An 11,509-nucleotide genomic window follows, 5' to 3' on the forward strand; every position below is an offset into this window, starting at 1 on the left:
AATGTTGACTAATTTCTCAGGATGCTATCAGCACACAATAAAAAAGTTTGTAATTAGTTAGAAATCTCATTTCTATATTACAGCCTTCTATAATATCAGTGTTACAAATGGCATTATTGTTATTAAATGCACAAATTGAAGTTTTTCCAAAGCGTTGATGTATTAACTTGAGCTGTATGAACTGATACTTCGTAACGGACACGGCAAACCTGCAACAACACTCCACGTCCACGGCGCGGGCGTGCTTGATGACGTCACCGCCAGGTGGGCGTGTCCGCTCAACACTTCACAGGGTGTTATGAAAACAAAGATGCCATGTTTTCTGCTCAGTAGTGGTAAGGGGGGGGTTTGGCTTTTGGCCGTTTTTTTAAAGACATGAAAACCAGAGAAATGTGGAGAGTGATTTGTGTTGTTTAAAAGACACAGAGGACTTGGAAAGCTTGACGTCAGATACTGGGCACAGTATGCAAGTGGAGAGGTAGGCAGAACTTTCCACTGATGGCTTTACTACTAAAGTCATTTCAGATGTGAAATGTCAGCTAGCTCTCTAGTGATATAGGCTAGTTATCAGATCTAAGATAGCAGAGCTACCTATCTAGCTCTCTTGCTATGTTTAAGCATATAGCTAGCTAGCTGTTCTAGCTTTAGTGCTGAATTACGTGCTACTCGATCTGGTACTCTCAGCAGTTTTCACTTTCACATGAACATCGAAACGCACAGGTATACAACTCTTGCATAGCTTGCTATGGTGTATGTTCAACTGCTAGTTAGCTACCCAGGTTCTAACTTGTACAGTTTGCCCACTTAAGGAAACGTGTAGCTACGTTCACGATGAATATTTGTGAAAAAGGATCGTTAGCTAACGATGGCTAGCCATTGCTATTACGCCATCTTCACTATAAAAAGCTAGCTAGCTACACTTTACATTTTTAGTGCGCCCCTATAATGCACTTTGCGGTAACCCGTTAGTTATATATCTAGCTTTTAGTGGTGTAATTACTGAAAAAATGTGGTGGTAGGCAGATTGTTTAGGTGTACCAGACCAGACGGTTGTGTTCCGATTATTTTCATATCCAATTTTCAGGGATCTTAAATATCTTGCGCTAAAAGTGCGAATTCCTACGAAAAGTAATTTTCTGAAGTGCATTGAGTTGTTGGACGAACCTGCGTGCGCCGTCCCACGCTAAGAAGGTGTAACTGGAAAAGCTCATTAGTATTAGCCAACTTCAGGTGTGGCTTCAACTCGGACTTATAAAACATGGATTAAATTTAATTAAAATGTAATTAGAGGCCGTGGTCGTACGCTCTTACTTTTTAAACCCTAACAGCACAACACTCCAGTTTTCAGTGACATTGAAAATTAACATGCAATGTTGCTTTATTGTTATTTTATGTCCTTTATATTGCGGAAAAACGCAGTTCGATGTAGCAGACTTGGAAAAAATATTTCAGTTGCATAGCAAATGAGCGTTCCATTTGTCATATTTTGACCTTCATCAAGTAACATATTTTGCAACATGCCCAGTTACATGTGCATGTAATACTTATTTTGTTTTAACAGGACCAAAACATTGTTTGAAGAGATCCGTGCTTTAATCAAGAACAATGATGATGAGTATTGCTCTTTCTGGAGGCCAGTGCTCCCTTGGGGTGGCGTGTACATCATCAGGGCTGGTCAGAAGGCTGTCTCTTGCATCCCCCTCTATGTTAAAGTCAGTTTGAAAAACACATGTACTATTGATGGATTCCTCATGCTTTTATATGTAATCCTGCGGGACAACCACACCTTCCGTCGGGAAGTGGGTCTGTTCTTGGGTAAGCAGTTTGTGGAGTATTTTCTGTACCTGATGGACTCCTATGATTACACAACAGTCAAGATGCTTTGGATCTGGGACAGGATGTCCAAGCGTCAGTATCGATCAGCGATCCATCAGGCTGCTCTGGAGATTGACCTTTTTGGCAATGAGCATGAGAACTTCACCAAGAACCTAGAAAACCTGATGTCAACAATTCAGGAGAGCCTTTGCTCTAACTGGTGCTGTCCATCCCGTTTCCAGGAGCTCCTTCAGAACACCATAAATATCAAGTAAGCTTGACTGATCTGGCATTTTCAACACTGATGTTATCTATAAATACATAATGGTTACTGAATAGGCTTAGAAAGACAGTGTCTTATTCATTTTACCTCATATATTTGTTTGAGTTGGTGAGTAGACATGGAAGGTAATGGTAATGCACAAATCAAGTTAAAGGAATATTCAGCTCTCTTTAGGCTCCCTTTATAAGTGTGTTTCAAGTAAACAGGCTTTTCCAGTTTTTAACAAGTACAGGACAATGCTTAAAAATTACTGTCCGTAGTAAATGACCATGTTACAGACATGGTAAATTACAATGAAAACACCAAAGTAGTGTGTTAAGTGGTGTAAATGTCAATCATTTATGGAATTGAACATTGGTCAGAAGTTTTGTTTTGTTTGTTTTTGTTTTTCTTTCTTAAATAATTATTGGTGACAGGCTTACATGTCTGAGCATTGCTCTTCAGAGTTGGTATTTTGCTCTCAACTAAAATAAGGCCCAGCTGTCTAGTGCTGAAAAATAAGCCATTAATGTGGTCTTGTTATAGTCTTGCTTGGCTCCTTGTCATCTTGGCTCTATGGCTCTGCCATTCCTTCATTTCCTTCATAAAAGGTCCTTTTAGTCAGAGTGTAAATACCGGTACCCTTTGGTATTACATGGATGAGTGGCTGCAGTCTTGAGAGATTGTTGGGCTGCTTTTGCATGTTTGACCTTTTAACCATTTACTGATTTTGGAGGTTTGAGGTGCTTAAACTACTAATTATAGAACAAAATAAAGATAATCTAAGACAGCCATATTGGCTTGTATGTGAAGTCTCCTAACAGCAGGTAAAGAAATAGCTTTGCTAAATTTTGCTAAACTGCATTTGCACTGTCACAGCAGTTGTATATGGTCACTTACTCTAGCCCGCCACATGAACTTCCTGATAGAGATCCAATTCAGTCTGCAGTGGATGAGTTCTTCTGCCCAAAGATTGTACTCTGCAAAGAATTTGGGTGAGACCACAGTTGTTTGATCTGGTCTTACTTATGGACTTGTCATTAATTCATCAATTAATTTATTTAATAATTTGACATTCTGAAATTCATTCATTAACATCAGCATGGTGATATTTGTCGTGTGTGTGTATCTGATGGCTGTCATTGTTCCAGGTGTAGTGGGCTAAGAGAGTTTTCTCACAGGGAGTTTTCCTACGGTCCTCCTCCCTTTATCATTCTTAACATGCAGATGTGGAAATCTGAGGACCTCTCGTATGTACCTTATCATCTGGCTTTGTCAGATCACAGGTATGGTTGTCTGGATATTTTTTTAGAAATTTTTTTTCTGGTTTATTTGTGTTGACATTGCATACCATGAGAGTACCCAATTGGAAACTTATTCATATAGTACTGCTGGTAAGTCAGTATTTAGCTGTATGAATCCCATCAGATAAAGAATTTAACTACCCTGTTGTGAGATTAGGCTTTCATATAACCTGAACTCTCAAATCATGTACACAGTTTACTTTTTTCATGCTCTAATTTTTCTCCCCTTCTTGAGATAATCAGATTGTGCCCACATTATAGCAGCTGCTGGTATGGAGTGAACAGTGTAAGTGTAGTGATTTTAAGTTGGGCTTCCATCTACAGTCATGGCCAAGAGTTTTGAGACTAGCACAAATTTCGTTTTTATGGTGGCATCTTGCATTAACTCTAGGTTGTGAAGAGTGATCAGATGAATTGCAATTAATTGCAGTCATTCCTTGTCATGAAAATTAACTTAATCACAAAAATCACTGCATTACAGCCCTGCCACAAAATAGCATGCTAACATTATTTCAGTGATCATCCTCTTGGCTCTGGAGAGTGTTAACGAGGACAAGGCAGCTGATATCACTCTGTCAGGCTGATTAGAAGAGCAGACTGGTTGCTTTTTATAGGTTGGTGGTGCTTGGTTTTCTTCTTTTAACCATGGTTACCTCCAAGGAAACACGTGCAGTCATTGCATTGCATCAAACGGGCTTCACAGGCTAGGACATTGCTGCTTGTTAGACAGCACCTAAATCAACCATTTATTGAATCTTCAAGAACTTCAAGGAGAGAGGATCAATTGCAGTGAAGGTTTCAGGTCACCTATGAAAGTCAAGCAAGCACCAGGACAGTCTCCTAAAGCGGATGTAGCTTTGGGATCAGGTCACCACCACTGCAGAGCTTGCTCAAGAATGGCAGAAGGCAGGTGTGAGTGCATCTGCACACACAGTGAGGTGAAGGCTTTTGGAGGATGGCTTGGTGTCAAGAAGAGCAGTAAAGAAACCACTTCTCTCCAAGAAAAACATCAAGGACAGACTAATATTCTGCAGGAAGTATAAATTGGACTGCAGAGGACTGGGGTAAGGTTATTTTCTCTAATGAAGCCCCTTTCAGAGTGTTTGGGACATCTGGCCAAATGATTGTTTGGAGAAGAAAAGGTGAGCGCTACCATGAGTCCTGTTTCATGCCAACAGTGAGGCATCCTGAGATCATTCATGTGTGGGGTTGCTTCTCATCCAAGGGAGTGGGTTTGCTCAAAATGGTGGGTTTACCTAAGAACACTGCCATGAATAAGGAATGGCATCAAAACGTCCTCTAAAAGCAACTTCTCCCAATGTTCCAGGAGCAATTTGGTGATGAACAATGCTTTTTCCAGCATGATGGAATACCATGTCACAAGGCAAAAGTGATGCCCAAGTGGCTCATTGAACAAAACATTGAAATTCTCCAGATCCCAATCCCATTGAAACCCTGAGGTCAAGCTTCAAAAAGAGGCAGGATGAACAAAAACACAGAAACTGCGATCAACTCTAAGCACTGATTGATGGCAACCCATTCTTGCCTAGTCAAGATTTTGCCCAGAAGCAGATATTCAGCATAACAAGGCAAATTGCAGAAGTCTTAAAAAAGAAGGGTCAACACTGTAAATATTCATTCTTTGCTTAAACTGGATGTATTTTATGAAATGCAATTTTTGGCCATGACTGTAGAGACAAAGCAGAGCGATACACAATGATATTTCATTCATCACATTTGGTAAACAATTTGGGGTTCTGAAAAGGGTTCCATTTGACCTATATTTTTGAAATCATAGGTCAACATGTATCAAGGTCAAAAATTTACAGGTTACCTTTTATAATTCCCATTCCATTTCCAGGTACAGCACATTATAATTACCAAACCCATATTACACAAATATTACAATCAGGGACACAGGAAGGTGTTTTAAGAGTTGGGGGGTGCTGAAATTTATCATTAAGCATGATGTTCAGTGAAATCATACTAAAGTACCAGGTTGACTTTGTATTTCTTAACTGGATAAAACTGGATACAGTGTGTCGTTTGTTTGTTTATTTGTTTGTTTTTATATATAATATATTAGTCTCAAAATTGTAGTGAAGCACTGCTTACACTGCTGATGAAGGACCTCTGTTCAAAAAGTCCTGTAGGGACTCTTGCTGCATGATAGGAGGGTGGAAAATATATCTTACTATTTGGAGGAATATAAAAGTAAGCCTCTAACACCAAGTGTAGCTGGGACTATATTTCACATGCAGTCATTCTGTATGACTATATGTGCATTCCTCCTGTTTTCTGACTTGATGCTTAACAAATATATTTTTTATAACCCACAATCAAGTACTCTCCTCCACATACATTTCAGCTGTAGTGTGATTAAATGAATCAAAGCATGGCCACTTGATTCATTCGAGAACTCAGAGCAAGAAGGTAAATTGTGCACTTCGTGACCTCTCTTTAGTGTCTAGTGGCCATGTTGCACCAAGTTGTACATGCTGTTTAGTACATTGTGCATATTTCTTTTGTGGGTTCTCAAGAGCCCCATATAAACTACTAATTTGTGGTTATGCCTTTTCACAGGTACTCACTAGAGGGCGCCACACTTTTCAACAAGGAGGAACATCACTACTCTGCAGCTTTCCAAATTGATGGATACTGGATGCACTATGATGGGCTTCGTACCGACAACTTGATCTTGCTGAACAAACCACCAGAGCTGCTGCTCCTGTCATCTCTGGTGTATGTCCGTGCCCCACACAACTGAGGCATTGTTACTTCGGAGGGTGCAACAGGATCGAAGAGGGTCAAAGGTCCCAAAGGTTTCTTTAAAACTTACTTTGGTTTATTCCCCATCCATGTTATTTTGTTCCATAAATAATATTTGCATATTTAGGAGGTCAGTTGATAATTTGTTATGGATATTCTATATATAATGCAAATAGTTTTGTTAATATTTACACATTCTCTCTCTCTCTCTCTCTCTCTTTAAGGATAGGGATGTCAGTGATGTGATGTAACTGAATTTTTTACTGAGATATTACTTTGTAATTTTGTAACTAATGCTGTACTTTGTGCGAACACTGCATCTACAAATCAGCAACGCTGAGTTAAATTGCCTCTCTAAACTGCTTGGAATCCAAGAATTAGTATATGGACTATAATAGCTTTGGGCTGGTGTGCAAAACCTAATAATTTGAACAATTGGCTCAAAACTTTGAATTTAAATTTAAGGGCAATGGTTTCAAAGTTTTCTTAAGTTCTTTGCTACATTGTTCCAAACCTTTTTCAAATTAAAATTAGGACAACATGAAATAATTATTTTCAGAAAAGCTAAATGTATAGTTTATTTTTAACATAAATAAACTGAAGGCTTATAAATATTTTTATCACAGATATTATGTTGGGTCTCCCACTAATCCACACATATACAAGCCTTATTGCTGAAAGCATGGAACAATTTTGTTTTATGGCCCAGTAAGGGATGTCACCAAGACATATCTTTTATGATACAATGCCAAATTTAAAGGACTTCAGACTGAGCAGTGTTTGCATGATTGAGACACATTTTTGAAAATCCACGTTGCTCAGCTGTAACCCAGCCTGATGCTGTTTAGTGTTCAGCTGCCAAAGAACTGTTTGAGCTTGTAAATGCCATATTGGTGTCACAGGTTTTTGTTTCTGCATTTTAAACTGCTGACTTATTTAAATTGTTTTTTTAATTATTGTTTTCTACATTTCTTATACATTCTTCAATCTTTGATAACATGCCAATATTCAGACTTGCATGTAACAATTTGAAAATTGTATCAAGCACACACTAGTGACTTTATATACCATGGTAAGGTCTGAATAATAAGCCATATTTTATATCATAACTAAATCCTAGACCATAGGAGGAACAGTTTCAATTTCTAATTTGAGTTTCTTCCCTTTTGATTAACACAGTTTTTAAAACATGATTAACATGTTCAGAAATTGTATGAAAACACAACTTTGCATTCACTTGTAATACAAATAAAAGATCATGCTATACATTTTTGCTGTATTATGTTGGAGGAGAATGTGATGCATCAAATTTCAATACATTCATAATGGATGAATTACAAGTTAAATGGTCTTCTGAATCATAACGGGATTGAGACAAGTGTTCTAGACAGCTCATTTACCATGTCTGTACTCACTGCTTCATCAAACCATGTACGAATATAATCAAGGCTAACATTGTGTAATTTGGATTTAAAAACTTGGAATACTATGCAAGCATTTTCTCATACAAATATGTACACATTTTTGGTATCACAAATGTCAGTGCAGAAGTTTTTCTAAACTTTTTTCTTTAACATTATGCTAATGTAGATGCACGCAGGTGTTTACAAATTCAGCCAATTTTGATTTAATGCAACCTTTAGACATGTGATTTATTTAATTAATGAGTAACAATTTTCATAGAAATACATAAGTTACATCTTTTAAGTTCTCTGTTGCAGTGTAGACATTCTTATTACAGGACCCAACACTTTGTCATGATATTCATTTACAGTATAATACTGATTTTGCAGTGCACAGATTTTCTGTTCAGTTGGGTGATATGCATTGATTTAATCATTTGCTGGACCACCATGTAGGCTGGCCTAGAAGAGGTAATTTCATTCCTCATGCAAAATCACTACTCAAAACTCTTCTGAAGGCAGCTCTGCCTTGGAGACAGAACAAACCTAATTGGTTCAGACCATAACCAATATCATTCATGATGGTAACGTAATAGGTTGCTATCAGTCTTTATGTTGTTTAGTGTCTGAGAGATGGCATGCTTTTGAAGTGTTTTTCAAAATCAGAATCTTATTCACAAAGTATGAAATGTACAAGGAATTTCTTTTGGTGCAGATGGTAACAGGATTATGTACAGTAGGATAAAGAGAAAGACAAATGTTTTGTAAACTAAACTATATATCCACAATGTATGTATATACATAGTTTCTATATAAATAACTATATATATATATATATATATATATAAAACTAAAGACAAGTGTGCAAACAGCAGCAAGTAAAGTGTTTGCAATGTGAGATAAATACAGATGAGGCTAAGTACTGGGGTGTTGAGGTAGGATCTTGTATTAAAAAATTAAGTTATGGTATATTGAGTGGTTGTGTACATTACAGTTGTTAACTGTTGTTAAAGTCAGGTATGTGAGAGTGGTCCTTGTTTAAGAGGAAGATGGCCTGGGTAAAGAAGCTATAGAGTTGGAGGTGGTGGTTGGTCCGAGTCTTTAGGGCTCTCACTCTTGGTCTCCACTGTGATGGAAACTCCCCTGTGGAGTTTTCCCTGCCCTCTTCCTTGTTCTGTGTAGATGGCTGCGAGGGTGGGAAGCTGACAGCCAGTGATTTTCTCTGCACCTCGCACCATTCGTTGCAACTTGCATTTGGTCTGGGAGGATGCAGAGCTGAATCAGATGGAGATGGAAGATGTTGGTTTTTTTTAACTAATGCTGTGTTTTAACTTGTTGACATTGTAAAAAGAAAAAGAAAAAGCTGTATCTCATAGCAGAATTGCAACTGGTGTATACAGCATTGTAAAAGTTGCCATGGTGATAACGTTTCCTCTGAGGAATGCTTTGGTGTTGACATGGAATAATATGTTCCTGGTATAAGAGAGTGATATTTCTGCTCGTGTATGGAATGATGGTTAGCTCCCGTTTTATCCATAAAAACTGTTTTGAACAGATACTAATGTTTCTAGTAGTATGTCCTACTAGGTTAGAGTGCAACTGCTTTGGTTCCACTGACTGCTACAGTACTTTCTTAGACACTTGCTCATTTTTGGTAGTCACAACAACAAAACCATGTGGGGTGAATATACAGTATTTGAAAATGTCTGCCTGTTGACTCTTAACCAGTTACATTCATTCTGCCTCCAAGGGCGAGCTGACTTCAGAACATTTTGAGTAGTGATATTGCACGTGTGCTATTTTCACTGAATGACTGAATCCCCAAGTCATTGTCTTCAACTGATTAGTTTTCTGCTACATGAGAGGGAGTTTATTTTGGTACAACAAGGTCTTATAAAAACCTAACTGTTATACATAACATACTGTTACATATTTTAGGTGTGTGTAAACTTATATAGTAGTATGTGTAGCCATGTTGTACTTGGATTCACAGTTTGTACATATCTGTTTTTAGCGGATGTATTTAGTGATGTTCCAAAGCCAAAGTAAACACCACTTAATAATAACAAAATAATCATTACCATCTGATTATAATAACAAAAAAGTAAACATATAAATAAATGTTAGGTTTGTAGGATACTGTAGCCTATTAGCCAAGCATATCTACAAAAGATTTGCCTACCTTGGCTTTATGGGATTAACTTGTGTTTTAAATTGAACACAACATGGCAGAAACCTGTTCACCCATACTGCACAGTGTAATAATACTTAATAGAAAGACTTAAGAAAGACCCTGACTATGTTCATGATGTATTCATAATTCTGATGTTCTGTGAAAAGTTTTTCTTGTGCCTGTCTCAGATGGCAAGTCATTCCCAATGATGATCTTCAATTATGATTATTTTATCTAGTCTGGCACTGTCTTGCTTGATGGCTAAGTCAAACCATACAGTGATGAATATTCATATATGATAGCTCTGTAGAACTGTATAAACAACACCTGTGAAAGATTGCACTTTGTTAATTGATGTAGGAAGTACAGTCTTTGTTGTGCTTTTTTTCTATGAAGGTTATATTTTTCCCCACTTTAGATCCTGGCAGATTATGGTTCTCAAAAAACACTCCATGGTGTTCTTAAAGGTGGTAGGAGGTGCCAATGCTAGGGGGTTGTCCTAAAGTCCACTGTCATCTGTACAGTTTTGACAGTATAAAGCTATGGAATATTCCTGCACCAGCATGGAAGCCTGTCATCATGGATGAGACCAGTGACCGTCATATCACTTGTAAACTTCATGATCTTGACAGAGATGTCATCAGAGGAGCAATCATTTGTATAGATGGAGAAAAGCAGTGGGGAGAGCACATGTCCTTTCGTTTCTCTGGTGCAAATTAGATGGGTGCTTGATATGAATTATTCAAGCTTCAAAAAAAGGGAAACGGCTTTCGACAGTGCCCATCAAGAGCGACTGTTGAACATCGTTCTCCTCTATTGCATCCCACAATGATTCATTGCAGCTTTCCAGTCCCTATACCATCAATCTGGCTGCTGCATCAAAATGGATGCAGTTAACAGAAAGTTATTCAACATTGTGACCAGTGTTAAGAAGGGCCTTGCCTATTTCTGGTGGCCCGTGATTTGGTCATGATGTAGGCCCTGGGAGGACCTGCGCAGGCATATATGGGTATGGGCAGAGCCATCTCACCAATATTGATTTCACAGATGATGTTCCATTGGCCAAAGACATTCACCACCTGAAAGACCCAACATCATGCCTGCATTGTAAAGTAGCAAAAATCAGATTGCAGATCTGAGAAGATCTGAGAAGTCAAAATTCATACACATCACTGTGCAAGCGGGCTTGCCGAAGATCAAGATCATGGGGCACAAACTGGAGGAGGTGAACCGATTCACGTATTTGGGGAGCATTATTGGAAATATTCGGTTTTCCATAGACATCTCAAAAGATCAGCCTTCACTTATGTGTGTCAATTATCCTCCCAACAGCAACATGTGCCAGTGCAGCACTGAAAATGTCAGCAAGTATCACCTGGAGAGTAAATGTGTTCCATCAACATTGCGTACAGTGGATACTGCGAATCTAACACTTCGGTTACATCAAAAAGAAAGTGCTTTACTTTTGGGATGAAGCTGAAGCCCTTGCTCCTGACCTTGCTCAGTGGAAAACTGTGATTGTACAATGCACTACGTAAGCATATGTGGAAAGAAGAAGTACCACCACTGTGGCAGAGCCAAACTATGGACAGTGCTAAAGAAAAAAAAAAAAACAAGCAAACCATAACCATGCTATGTACTCTACAATTGTTATATTAAGCATTAAAAGCAAACATAAAACTCTCTGCTCTTCCTTAGTATGAAAACCAAATTTACATGGGGTGGCACCCGGCCTCCAAACTAGGGAGGTCTTTAAAACAGAATTCCTACTTGTTGCATGTTC

General features: G+C 38.3%; 1 protein-coding gene across 1 annotated transcript; it reads left to right on the forward strand.

Moving 5' to 3' along the window:
• Window positions 1–306: 306 nt before the first annotated feature.
• On the forward strand, window positions 307–7,418 carry c13h14orf28 (chromosome 13 C14orf28 homolog). The gene is made up of 5 exons (XM_027033222.2): window positions 307–478; window positions 1,562–2,086; window positions 2,983–3,072; window positions 3,229–3,363; window positions 5,965–7,418. The coding sequence occupies exons 1-5, from the start codon at window positions 465–467 to the stop codon at window positions 6,146–6,148; spliced, it is 948 nt and encodes a 315-aa protein (XP_026889023.2). The 5' UTR covers window positions 307–464; the 3' UTR covers window positions 6,149–7,418.
• Window positions 7,419–11,509: the final 4,091 nt, after the last annotated feature.

The sequence above is a fragment of the Electrophorus electricus genome, chromosome 13 (assembly GCF_013358815.1).
Source record: "Electrophorus electricus isolate fEleEle1 chromosome 13, fEleEle1.pri, whole genome shotgun sequence".
NCBI lineage: Eukaryota > Metazoa > Chordata > Actinopteri > Gymnotiformes > Gymnotidae > Electrophorus > Electrophorus electricus.

Excerpts from the sequence above, each read along its gene's own strand:
- c13h14orf28 (XM_027033222.2), top strand. Across the intron at positions 2,087-2,982 it reads CAGAACACCATAAATATCAA|CCCGCCACATGAACTTCCTG; the intron begins GTAAGCTTGACT and ends CACTTACTCTAG. Across the intron at positions 3,073-3,228 it reads GTACTCTGCAAAGAATTTGG|GTGTAGTGGGCTAAGAGAGT; the intron begins GTGAGACCACAG and ends TCATTGTTCCAG.